Genomic DNA, 13,439 nt, shown 5'->3' on the forward strand with positions numbered 1-13,439 from the left:
AGGGTGCAAGGTGGAGGGAGAGAGACGGGCGACACACCTTGTTAATCCCTAATCAAATCAGTAAGGCTGAATGAAGGGGGCTTGGGAAAAGGGCCTGCAAAGGGTGGAGGAGGAGGAGGAGGAGGAGGAGGAGGAGGAGGAGGAGGGGCTGACGTTGCCTCCTCCATTACCGTCGCTGCATCCTCCTTTAGCACCACCACCACCAAGAAGAAGAAGAAGAAGAACAACAACAACAACAACAACAATAACAACAGCAACACGACCAACAACAACTCGACCAACATCACCACCACCACAACCACCACCACCATCAACAACAACAACACGACCACCACCACCACCACCACCAACAACAACAACAACAACAACAACAAGAGCAACAACAACAACATCACCACAACCAACAACATCACATCAGCATCATCACCATCACTATCATTCCCCCCCCCACCCCCTTCATCCTCCTCCTCGTCGTCCTCGTCCTCGTCGTTATTGTCGTCGCAGCAAGAAGTGTCCTCCACGTGCTTCAGCTTCATTAGTTTTTCGCCGCCGCCGCTTCATTAAGACTCGGCTCGCGACACACGACCTCCCCCGGAAACTATTTTAAATGCTTTGTGTTGATATTTTCTCTCTCTCGCTTTTTGTTTTTTCCTTCTTATTAAATTTTAGGGCGGAGAGGTTTTTCAGAAATGCGTTGCGAGACCTTGGGGAGGGATGAGGAGTTGGTGGTAGGGGAGAGGGGTGGGGAGGGGATGTAAGGGGTGGAGTTTGAAGGGGGCAGGGAGTAGGGGAGGGAGGTGCTAAGTGTACAGAGTGAGAGGGGAAGCTAAGTGGTGGGGTAAGGAGTAAGGGGTGAGAGAGGAAAGGTGACTGGAGGGAGAGGAAAGTAAGGGGAATGGGATGGTAATGGAAGAGAGAGAGAGGTAAGAATTGAGAGTTAGAAAGTAAGGAAAGTAAGGGAAGAGTAAGAAAGTAAGGGAAGAGGTAAGAATTGAGAGTAAGAAAGTAAGGGGAAAGGGAAGGTAATGGAAGAGACAGAGAGGTAAGAATTGATAGATTAAGGTAAGGAGGTAGATGCAAAGGTAGGGAGAGGAAGGTGAGGGGAGGCAAGGGTTGAGAAGGGAAGTTAAGGGGGCGTAAGGAAGGAGAGGGGAAAGTGAGGGGAGGTAAAGGCGAGAGAGGAAAGGGAAGGTAAGAGGTGGAGATGGGAAGGCAAGAGGGGGGTTAGGAGTGAGAGGGGAAGGTGAGGGGAGTGAAGAGAAGAGGGAAAGGTGAGGAGAGGTAAGAGAGGGGGAAGTAAGGGGAGGTAAGAGAGGGGAGAATCAGGGGAGGTAAGGAGAGGGGAAGGTACGAGGAATTAAGAGATGGGAAGGTAAGGGGAAGGGAAGGTGGGGGAAGGTAAGAGAGTGGAAAGGGAAGGGAGGTACGGGGTGAGAGTGGAGGGTGAGGGGAGGGAAGGGGAAGTAAATGAGGGGAGGTAAGAGAGGGGAAAGGGAGGGGAGTTACGGGGTGAGAGTGGAAGGTGAGGGGAGGGAAGGGGAAATAAGAAAGGGGGAAGGGAAGGGAGGCGAGTTAAGAGAGGGGAAAGGGAAGGGAGGTACAGGGTGAGAGTGGAATGTGAGGGGAGGAAAGGGGAAGTAAGAAAGTGGAAGGGAAAGGAGGGGAGGCAAGAGAGGGGAAAGGGAAGGGAGGTACTGGATGAGAATGGAAGGTGAGGGGAGGGAAGGGGAAGTAAGAGAGGGGAAGGGAAGGTAGGGGAGGCAAGGGAGGGGAAAGGGAAGGGAGGTGAGGCAAGGGAGGGAAAGGCAGGTAAGGTCAGGTAAGGTCAAGGTAACAACATTGTCCTTAAGATGTGCCTCATTTTTCTTGGTAAATTTAACGTTACTTGCCTGAGGGTCGCGGCGGCCTCGTTGCGGTGAGGGGAATGAGCTTGCTGGGGGGGAAGGGGGATAAGAGGTGGGGAGAGGGGAAGAGGAGGGGAGTAAACGCTGAGGAGGGAAGGTGAAAGAGAAAATTCGGGGATCTGCAGAGAATTGTGGGGAGGGGAGACGTTGAGGATGGGGGGAAGGGGGGAGATCTGGAGTGTTTGTATTGAGGGGAGGAGGTAAAGGAATAAGGGGAGGGATTGGACTGGGGCACTGAGACTTAGGGAGGGGACGGAAGGGGAGAAGGGGAGTAGGGAAGGAGGAAAGGAGTGCAGTTCTGGGTCTTGAGTTAAGGCACTGAGGAGTGGAGGTGGGGTGGGAGGGGAGGCAAGATATGAGAAGGGAATGAGGGGATTGGACGAAACTCTCTCGGGTCGTATGTGGAGGCATCTGAGGGGAATGGGGATAAGGAGGATGGAATGAAAGGGCAGGGGAAGAAAAGGGAGGAATGGTGAAGAGAATGAAGAAAGAGACAAGAAAAGAATGTAAGACTGAAAAGAGAGACGCAATGAATGGAGGAATGAATTAAGGGAGGGAAGGAAAGAATGAAGAAACAAAGAGAAAAGGCGACGTAAGATGGTGAAATATATGGAGGTAGAACGAAATTGGGAGGAATGGTGAAAGAGGGAGAGCGGGGGAGGGATAAGTAGGAGGGTGGGATGAATGCTGTTATTTAGAAAAGGCAGAGAAAGAAAGCGAGGGAAAAGGGAGAGAATGTGAAAAGGGGGATAAGAAAGAGAGTGGATGGAAAGAATGATGTAACTTAGAAGGAGGGCGGAGAGAGAAAGGGAAGGAAAAATGAGAGAATGGGAAGGGGAAAAGAATGAACGAGGGAGGTGAGAGAAAGGGAAGGAAAAGGGAGAGAATGTGAAAAGGGGGATAAGAAAGAGAGTGGATGGAAAGAATGATGTAACTTAGAAGGTGGACGGAGAGAGAAAGGGAAGGAAAAATGAGAGAATAGGAAGGGGAAATGAATGAACGAGGGAGGTGAGAGAAAGGGAAGGAAAAGGGAGAGAATGGGAAGGGAGAGGGAATGAATGCTTTTTAACCTAGAGGAGGAGGAAAAAAGAGTGGGAAAGGAAAGAGAGAGAATGGGGAGGGGGAAAAGGAAGAAGGGGGAAAGAATAAGAGAAAAAAAAGGAAGGGAAAGGAAAGAGAACAGAAGGGGGAAACTGAAGTGCATAATAGTCGCCTGATGGGGAATGGAGGGGAAAGGGAAGATATAAGAAGGGAATGAGGGACTGGGAATGGAGTGAATGTTCGAACTTTGGCACTGGAATTACGGGGGAAGAGAAGGAAATGAAGGGAATGCCGGAACTTTGGGATAATTTATGGAAGAAGGGAAAGGTTTGAGGGGGGGGGAGTGGGGGGGGAGTGAATGGCTGAAAATCGAGTGAAGGGGAAGAGGAAGGAGAGAAAGATCAAGGAATTAAGGAAAAAGGAAGGAAAACAAGAGGAGAGAGAAAGAAGAGAGAGAGAAAGGAATTAAGAAAAATGAAAGGGAAGGGAAAGGAAAAATATGAAGAAGAGAGAAAGGAATGGAAGGGAAGGGAGAAAGGAAGTAAAAGACAAGGAAGTAGGGAGGAAGGAAAGGAGAGATATATCAAGAGAGTAAGGAAAAAAAAAAGAAGGGAACAATGGAAAAGAGAAAGGAGGGAGAGAGAACAAGAAATTAAGGAAAAAAGGGAAAGGAAAAATGGAAGAGAAGATGAGGGCATGGAAGGGAAGGGAGAAGGAAGGGAGGGAAGAAGAAAAGTGAAAGAAAGGAAAAAGGAAGGAAACAAATGGAAATAAAAAGAAGGAAGAGGGCAAGAAATTAAGAGAAAGGGAAGGGAAGGGAAAGGAAAAATAGGAAGAGTAGAGGAGGGAAATGAATGAAAGGAAGGGAGGGAGGGAGGGATGAAAAGAAATATTAAACGTGTAGAGACAGGTCAAGAAAGTAAGGAAAAAAGAAAGGAAACAAAGAGAAAGAGAAAGAAAGGAGAGAGTAAGGAGTTAAGAAAAATGGAAGGGAAGGGAAGGGAATAATTGGAAGAGGATAAGAAGGCATGGAAGGGAAAAGCCAGGGATGGAGAGAGGAAAGAAGGGAAATAATAAACGTGATAGAAGGGAGGAAAGAGAAATGTATCAAGAAATTAAGGAAGGAAGGGAACAAAGGGAAAGAGAAAGGAGGAAGAGAGAACAAGAAATTAAAAGGAAAGGGAAGGGAAAAATTGGAAGAGGAGAGAGAGAGGGAGGGAGGGAGGGAGGGAGCGAGGTGACTATTGCAATACATAGGTAAAAATAATGCTCGCAGGGAAAGAGTTTGGTTCGCTACAAAAGAGCGCAAAAAAGTAATGTTAATTGTTTAATTGGAGGGCTGTGAGTTGTGCGGCGGCTGGTGCAACACTGTACTGACTAGCCCGGCACATTGCAACACAACAGCGACACCGACCAGTGAGAGTAACAGCGGCAACACTACAAACGCGGCGCAATACAGTGTTTTCCCCGCGTTTTCCCAGAATTGACGACAGGAAAGAACGCCACCACCACCACCACCACCACCGCACCGCCACCACCACTACCACCACCACCACTACCACCACCACCACTACCACCCGCACCGCCACCGCCAACACATTTCCCTCTACCGTTCAACACTACATTATACCACACCACACTACCACTATCACCTCCACATCACAACCACCACCACACAAGCACTACCACCACCACACACTTCCACCACCACCTCCACCACCACCATCACGTTTTCCTTCACCACACCATACCACCACCACACCATACCTCTCCTCACCGCCTCACGCCACATATACCACACGACTTTCCACCACGCCACTACACTTCACCATAACCTAAACAATCACCAATAACCTGCAACAACACCCGACACCCATATACCGACAGGACCAGTAACACCACCACCACCACCACCACCAACAACAACAACAACAGAGGCAGCAGCAGTACGTTCATTCCTGCCCCCATCACTAAGGCCCGCCGGCTGGATCAACCAATGGAGTTATGCGGCAAAGTTCCTCTCTGTAACTTGCCCTCAACATGCATCTGGCAGTTTAAGTCTTAAGTGTATTTAGCGCCAAAGTTAAGCAAATTATCGCCGGACGGGGAGACACGTCATCTGGTGGTGAGCTGTGTGGTGCTGGTGATGGTGGTGGTGGTGATGATGATGGTGGTGGTGGTGAAGGTGGTGGTGGTGATGGTGGTGGTGGTGATGAAGGTGGTGGTGGTGAAGGTGGTGGTGGTGGTATTGCGTCCAAGGTGGGAATGTCTGCTCTCACTGGCTGGCTCACTTGTTTCTTGGCTGACGCACTGCCCGGCTGACTCTCTTCTTGGCTGACGCACTGACTGGCTGCCTTGCTTCTTGGTTAACTGGTTGGCTGGATTTATTTTTGGCTGACGCACTTGCTGGCTATCTTGCTTCTTGGCTGACTTGCTTCTTGGCTGACGTGCTGGCTGGTTGACCGAATGATTGGGTACGTGGTTGCTTGGGTGGATGGCTGACTTACTATGGTTGTATAACTGCTGGTAAATTACTGTGTGGCTGACTAACCGGCTGGGTGGTTGGCTAACTGGCTGGGTTGACTAACTGGGTGGCTTAGCGGTTGGCCGAGTTTTTAGCTGGCTGGCTGGCTGATATGGTGGCCGGCTGGTTGGTTCGTTGGCTGTTTGTCTGGCTGACTGGCTGATTTGGTGGCTGGTTCTGACTAGCTGGCTGATTGGTTGGCTGGCTCGATGGCTGGGAATATAGTTTGTATTGTTTTACTTTTCACTGAATCGCTCGTGACTCTTTGTTCTTTGACTTGTGAGTTACGTTACGGGGAGTTGTTTTGTTGCAGGTTCGCTTTGTCGCAGGTTGTTTTGGACGGCCGTTTTAGAGTCTGGGAGCCATGGCCTGTTTCCCGAGGCTCCGCGGTGTAGCGATAGGGGTAGTACCAACGTTGCCAGATTGTCGTATTCAGCCTCATATTTTTGCCGATTTCCGACCCCAAAACTGCCTCCTCGACCCCAGTAGCTGCCTTTATAAATAGATATCGGTAAAATAGTTAATTATTGGTGTTTTTCGCCAATTGCTATGGCTCAGAAACAGGTAAATACGAGGCTCTGAGTACGATAATCTGGCAGCGGTGAGAAGTACAGTCGTCATTCTCGCACTGACAGATTTCAAAGACTGATGGGAAAGTCTATAGAAAAAAAGCAAAGTCAATAAAAGTGCAAGTGGAGAGTTTTCCGAAGACTGGAATGAAAATATGAGTCCGTTGGTGAGCTTAGGCAACGGCAGGGCCTTTGTGGGAGATGTCTTGGGTTGCGGTAGTGGCCAGGTCCGTAGCATATAACCCACGTGTATAAGCAGATCATGGAGAGGTGGCAGGAAGAGGTGTTCAGAAGAGTACACCGAACATAGAAAGTCCTTGGATGAGTGTAGGTGGTGTCGGGGAGGCAGGAGTGTGAAGCTGTCTTAATCCGCAACTCACGTGTAGAGAGGGGTGGTAGTGAGGTGGTGTTCGGAGGAGTAAAGTCGGTAAAGAAGGTCCGTGGATGAATGTAGGTGGTGCAGGGCCGTTGTGGGTGTCGGGGAGGCAGGAGTGTCAAGCTGTCTTAATCCACAACTCACGTGTAGAGAGGGGTGGTAGGGAGGTGGTGTTCGGAGGAGTGAAGTCGGTAAAGAAGGTCCGTGGATGAGTGTAGGTGGTGCAGGGCCGCTGTGGGTGTCGGGGAGCAGTTGTGTCAGGCTGTCTTAATCCACAACTCACGTGTAGAGAGGGGTGGTAGGGAGGTGGGGTTCGGAGGAGTAAAGTCAGTAAAGAAGGTCCGTGGATGAGTAGGTGGTGTAGGTGGTGCCAGGGTCCTTGTGGGTGTCGGGGAGCAGTGGTGTCAAGCTGTCTCGATCCGCTGCTCCGCCATCCATCCCCATCGATTTTCACCCGAGTAAACAAGCCTGATTCCTGGAGGCACAGGTCACCCTAGCCCGTCTCCTCTTACCCATTAGTGAAGAAGAGGAGGAGGAGGAGGAGGGCATAACAAGAGAAATTGGTCAAGGGCGCCAGTGTGAAAGAAAGTGTGACGCAGGAGTGAAGGGTCGCATGTAGGAGTGTAAGGAAGCTTGTACATTTTAGACAGTGATGTATAGTGTGTGTGAGGGTGTTGGAGGGTGGGGGGGGAGAGAGAGAGAGAGAGAGAGAGAGAGAGAGAGAGAGAGAGAGAGAGAGTGTGTGTGTGTGTGTGTGTGTGTGTGTTGCGGGCGTGCATGCATCAAGTTTGTGATAATAATGTCCATGTACAGTGTTTTATAACTATCTGTGGAGCCACCACTGCGTGAACAAGTCTAATTTCATGTTGATGTGTGGTGTGTATGTGGTGTGAGTGTGGTGGGGATATATGTCTTGGGGATGTGTGGTGGGGATGAGTGGTGGAAATGTGGGGTGGTGATGTGTTGCGTGGCCGTGTGATATGAATATGTGCTTTGCTAGGTAGTAAGGATGTCTGGTGACGGGGCGGGTGTTGGGGTAGAGAGGGGTGGTGACTGACCCTGTGCTCCTGCAGGTGGGCAGGGAGGCGCGTCATGGGGGACCCGCTGGAGGCCGTGGAGGGGTCGGACTCGGAGATCAGCCGCCTGTTCCCCAAGTGCCGGCCTCGCTCCACCACCCACACGCCCACCACCACGCCCACTGACGCCCGCCGTTCCGACCTAAACCTCAACTGTGTCCTCGACTCCGACGACAACGACAACTACGAGCCTCAGCTCACGACTGGTGACTTGCCAAGGATCTACGACAACGCCAAGCTGAGTCGAGACAGCGGGAGCAGCGGGCGCATGTCGGTGGACAGCGGCTCCGGCTCCCACTCGGGCTCCACGCCGGACTCCAGGTCGGGCTCTCACTCCGGCTCCCACTCCGAGTCTGCCAAGATGGAGCGCAGCACCGAGGACGTCGACATGGACGTGGACGTGTCAGTCGTCAGTGCGTATGATGACTATGACGACCGTTATCTCAGGTCGTCTGTGCTGGATTCCTCCTACGAGGAGACGCCGCCGCCACTGCCGCCCTCCTCTCGTCCCCAGCCGCAGCGCCGCGAGCACTTCCGTCTGCGAGACTCCCGCATCGAGATAGCCGGCGGGCGGGAGGTGTTCAGTCACAGCCGGTCTCGCCCTGCACGCCGCAGACACGACGAGTCGCAGCGGCGGAGAGGGCAGCAGCACCAGCACTACCAGAAGGAGCGCCAGCAGCAGCAGCACCAACAGCAGCCTCAGCAGCAGCAGCAACAACAGCAGCAGCAGCAACAGCAGCAGGAAGACCCCCAGTGGCCAGACTCCCCAGGAGGTAGCGAGGAGCGGAGCCGCGGGTGTTCCATGCGTCAGTCCCCGCTGGTCTACGAGACACGGCTGGCGGGTTCTTCAGAGGTCGTTTTTGACGACATCGGAGAGTGGGTGGCCCGCGGCCTGACCGTAAGGGCACTTGATGACCGGCCGGCCTCTCCGAGCTCCCCCACGGCTCAGCACGCCATGGGGCCGCCGGATCCCGGCGACCAAGGCTACTTGGCGGCCTACGAACGGTCAACGTCACCCTCTGACTCAGACTCAACCCAAGAGTCCGCCACGCACAAGGTCACAAAGATCGGCAATGTTCCTATCGCCGAGTACGAGGGGTCGCCGCGGCGGTATGGTCCCCGCCCTTCCCCGAGAACCCACAGTCCCCGCGGGGGGCATCACGCCCCTCCACCGCGACCGCCACGGCCTGGCTTCCCTCGGCGAGTAACTGCAGACGAGGGAGCGACCAGAGAAAGAGAAACCTCCTCTTGTGAGCCTCTGGCTGTGCTTTCCAGTGAGGTAAACTCTCCCCAGGAAGAGAACACAGAAGCTGGTGCCTCCGAGGACCCCAGCAGTGATCAGCCGGGTCCTGACTCATGCTCGGAGGCAGAAAGCTCGTCCCCGGCGCCGCCCGTCATAGCCATATCCACCCTCACGTCCTCGTACTCAGGGAGCCTCGCCGCGCAGCCTGAGCCCGCCGCCGCCGACACTGAGATGTACGACTACTCGTACGAAATGTCGGAAACCAGAAAAGTCTTAGAGGAGTTCTTCAAGGAGCAAGGAGCGCGTGGAGACGAGTTCCTTGACCTTGAGTACCATCTCAAGCGACAGCAAGGCAACAGTTACGTGGGCTTGCGGCTAGCGGCCGAATACAGCGAGGAGCCGTCGGCGGGTGATGGCGGCGAGCTTGAGCCTCCTGCGGTCAGCAGCACTGACCAGCAGACCACTTCCTCAGAACACCATATCAGTAGCTCAGATCACCACAACACTAGTTCTGACTACCACAACTCCGTAGATGCCCTCAATAACCCTGTGGAGCACCACCCCAACGGCGTGGAGCATCACAGTAACAGCGCGGAACACGTCAACAGCAGCGCGGAACTCTGCGCAAAGGATGCCGAGGAGATGAACAGTGAACCGGAGCCCCGAGGCGACCCGCCGCCAGACCACGCCGTCCATCCCGACCCTGGGCTGGACCACCCCACGCACGAGGTAAGCTCAGCGTCCCCTGGTCCCTTCAGCCACCACCTCGACCTGTCTTATGAAGCACATCAGAGTACAGCACAAGAGCAGCAGCAGGCACCAGATAGCTTCAGTATTAGCAGTAATCACAGCACTCACAGCAATAACAGCACGCACAGCGGGGCGGGCGATGACCCGCTGCCCGACGAGCTGCTGGAGGCCGGTGATGACCCCCTCCAGGAGAGCAATGAGCTGTATGACAGGCTGAGTGAGGTAGTGGCGGCTGCCTTAGGGCGGGAGTGTCATTCCGACGACAGGTCTGGCGACGACATCCCAGGTCTCGAGGACTTGAACCCAGGTCTCGAGGACCTGAACCCAAGTCTCGAGGACCTGAACCCAGGTCTCGAGGACCTGAACCCAGGTCTCGAGGACCTGAACCCAGGTCTCGAGGACCTGAACCCAGGCCTCGAGGACCTGTCTAGTCACGAGGACCCCGGGCTGTTAGACCTGTCCACCGAGGGGGACCATGACACGGCCTCCACTAATCCTCAGACCGAAGACTTGGCCGAGGCCGAGGTGGGACTCCAGGTAATGATGCTTGCCCACCCCACTGCTCCCTTTTCTCTTCAATCACCCCCGCCCCCCCTTGACTCAGACTCTTCCTTTCCGGCCTCTCCACAGACACACATTACCTCTCCCAAGACGACTCTAAAACTTTCCACCACAATCCTCTCAGTCTCCCTGGTCAGGTTTCTTGCTTGTCCAGGTAAGTCTTGCTGCCCCTGATCAGCCTCTTACATTCCTAGGCCACTTGGTTTCCCTCTCAGGCTTTTTTTTTCTACTTTTGGGCGCCACTCCTAATTTCTTTCCTCTAACTCCAGTGGCTGCCTTTAACAAGACTCCAAACTCGGTCTTTTTCATCATGCTCGCGGCTTCTGTCTTCCTGCGGCAAACAACTTATCTGCCACGTTTTCCTTTCACTCCCTCCCTCTTACTTACCTCACTTACTTACTTCCCTCTCGTGCGCTCCTTGATCGGACTACTATCGCTCAAGTATCGTCTGTTAGGTCACATTTTCTCCCTCTAGTTAATCTTCTATTTCTCGGCTTGCCCCCAATAGTCTTTTGTCTCGTGTCTGTTCTGATGGTCACTCATTCATTACTTCCCTTTTTCCATTAACTTGATTTCCGTACCAGCCCACCATTGGCTGCTCAGTTCATCTCCCATTACTTGCAACTCCCATTAACCTTCTCCTGCCTCCCCCCCTCCTTCCATTAAAGCCTCATTCAGCCCCAGTGCAATTTTCCTCGACACTGCTCGTTATTTGAGCTTTCATTAGTAGAGTTCCTAACCCTTTATCTCGATGACTCGCCTTTAGGTTGTTGCTTTTATTTCCTGTCCCTGAGCTGTGTCGCGTCCGAGGTGCATGATTATTGGATTAGCTGTAATTTCATCCCCTGTGTTCTCCTTTATGCCCGGCACGAATCCCCCGCATCTGTGTTAGACGGACGAGGTTTGCACGTGTGTCGCCAGCTGAGTTATGTGGTGTGTTGTTGTCTATGAGTGTGCACGCGTGACTTAAGATGTGTTGCTTGTTTCTGTCCCTCCTACTTGTCAATAAAGGCGTGTCCTTGTAGCTGCCACAGAGGAATATCGCGGCACTGTCTACGTTTGGCAAAGTTTTCCTCTTCCACCTTTACTACTATTGACTGTGCCGGCCAGACGTGTCCACTTATTTGTGAGGATGGAGTGGACATGCTCGTCTGCCCGTCTGCTTGCCCGCTGAGAGGTGTGTGACCCCCATAAACTCTCTAGCTGTTTACTTGACCTTCAGCGCTCCAGTTTGTGCGTTGCGGGGCTTACTGGTTTTAGGTGGATGAGAGCAAGAATAGGTGGAGACGGCAGGGGTGTGTCGAGTCGGGGGTTGGGGGTGGAGAGAAGGGCAGTGAGCAGTGTTGTGAGGTTTAGGGTGTAGTGGAAGGTGGACGAGAGGTGTTGAGGAGGGTTGGAGGGAGGATAAGGGTTGTGTTGTGCGTGGTGGAATAGAGATGGTGCCGAGGCGAGGCAAGGCGTGGGGACGGAGAGGCGGCGTGTTCGGGGCGTAAGAATCAATGCAGCTTTATTTTTTTACTTTTTTTCTTTTAGTTTGCCGCGGCCCCCTCCACTGAAACTGTGTGTGTGTGTGTGTGTGTGTGTGTGTGTGTGTGTGTGTGTGTGTGTGTGTATGTGTGTGTGTGTGTGTGTGTGTGTGTGTGTGTGTGTGTGTGTGTCGCCCTCTCAGTCTTACGTTGTCTCGCTTTGACCGTCGAGGATTTGGTTTTAGGTACTCGAGGGAGGCCCAAGGGGAGGCACTCGAAATACTTAGAAGCCGAAGAGACTGACGAAACGGTGCCGTGTGTGTGTGTGTGTGTGTGTGTGTGTGTGTGTGTGTGTGTGTATGCTGTTGGTTGTCCGCCGCTTGCTGGTCTGCTGGTGTGTCGGTAAAGGGAGTGAGAGGAGGGAGCATAAGTGGCGTTCCTCTTGAATATCTGAGCCATTTGTAATTCAGCGAAGGATTATGTGCTCGAAACAATGAATAAATAAACGCAGTGGTGAGATTTAAGTCACAACAGCCTCTTTTACTCTGTGTGTGTAGGGGATGTTGCTGCATGCTTCCCTTCCTTTCCCTTTACCGCCGGCCCTCTCACACCTGACGGTCTGGCTCTCCTGAAGCTGGTATCGTCGCACTCAACGCCTCCCTAGTTTCTTCTCGTAGTACTTTCTCTGTAAACTTGCACGCCTCTTTAATTGGGTCGTTGTGGCTTCTTTTAGCGAGATAGTAACGTAGGAGTGCTAGTAGCGTCGCCTGTATTACCACTATGACTTGCGTGAAACTGTATTGCTGTATGCTCATGCTATGAATAGATTAAAAAATGAGCAAAGTTCCTTCACCTGTTCGCTCTCCCGAATGTGGGGAGCGGCCCCCCACCAGTGTGATCTTTGTGGTAAGCTTGATGAATAAGTTACTCTCACATCTCACGTCTTGGTGTGTATAACAGTTTGACAGATGAGATATTACCTCTTGCTTATGGAGTAAGGCGAGGCGTTGTGTGAAGTTAAGCATGGAATTTTGGCAATTATTAAAAAAAGCTGTTCCGTGCGTGCTCTGGCTCAGGAGTCGCTGCTCCGCTAAGTCTCGAACAGCTAAGGGTTGCCGTGAGATATTTTTCATTACGCATTCGAGCCAGATTTTAATAAGAAAAACGATTTTGATATTGAATCGGCCAGGTATGGTTTTGAATATTTATTGCTTGCGCTGGTATTTTTTCTTCAGTATAAACAGAAAGTAAACAATTGCTTTTTCCTAATAAGTCACGGTAAAATACTCATTCACACTTATACGAGTAGCTATACATTTTATTTATTGGCCATGGGTAAATAAGTAGATAAATGCGCCTTTCTGATAAAGATTGTAAACTGAATTACGAGTATTAGATCTGGACCCGTAGTCTCAGACGCTCCTGGCTCTCTCAACCGATATCTCCAAAGGCCGCAAAAGAGATTAGTCGGATTCTAATGATTTTATTTTACATTCATGACGCAGAAGCCTTGTCAAACTATCACCAGGCCATTAAAACTACCCATGGAAATACCAGCAAACTATACGAAAGCCTAATCACACTTAGGTATGCAAACCACAGTTATATACATAACTAACATATATAACATATATAACTCTGTGGTGCAAACCCCGAAATGTTTAAACTTGAACTTCGAAAGTAACTGTTCACCATCTCAACGGGGTTACTTTCCTGGTCGCCGGAGGGCCAACGAAACAACACGTGTCAGCGGCGCCTGTGAAGCACTCACAGGACGACACCAGGGCTCATGTGAGCGACTAGATCGCCGCGGCCCTAAAACAACAACAACAACAACAACAACACATTCGATATGCCCTGCCGATGCAGCTTATTGTGGTAGTGCTTTACTGCCATGCACGCTCCTGTAAGTGTGCCAGCTTTATGTTT

At 51.8% G+C, this 13,439-nt stretch overlaps 1 protein-coding gene across 5 annotated transcripts in view; it reads left to right on the top strand.

The window, feature by feature from the left end:
• LOC127007351 (alpha-protein kinase 1-like) overlaps nucleotides 1-13,439 on the top strand; it is a 137,166-nt gene that overhangs the window by 70,530 nt on the left and 53,197 nt on the right. For 4 of the 5 annotated variants that reach the window (XM_050878210.1, XM_050878211.1, XM_050878212.1 and 1 more), the window contains exon 3: nucleotides 7,488-10,020. In XM_050878210.1, coding sequence (XP_050734167.1) covers nucleotides 7,507-10,020 — 2,514 coding nt within the window. In that variant the 5' untranslated portion in view covers nucleotides 7,488-7,506. The remainder of the gene's footprint in view (nucleotides 1-7,487; nucleotides 10,021-13,439) is intronic. The other variant, XM_050878214.1, reaches the window with a different exon arrangement.

The sequence above is a fragment of the Eriocheir sinensis genome, chromosome 35, assembly GCF_024679095.1.
Source record: "Eriocheir sinensis breed Jianghai 21 chromosome 35, ASM2467909v1, whole genome shotgun sequence".
Lineage (NCBI taxonomy): Eukaryota > Metazoa > Arthropoda > Malacostraca > Decapoda > Varunidae > Eriocheir > Eriocheir sinensis.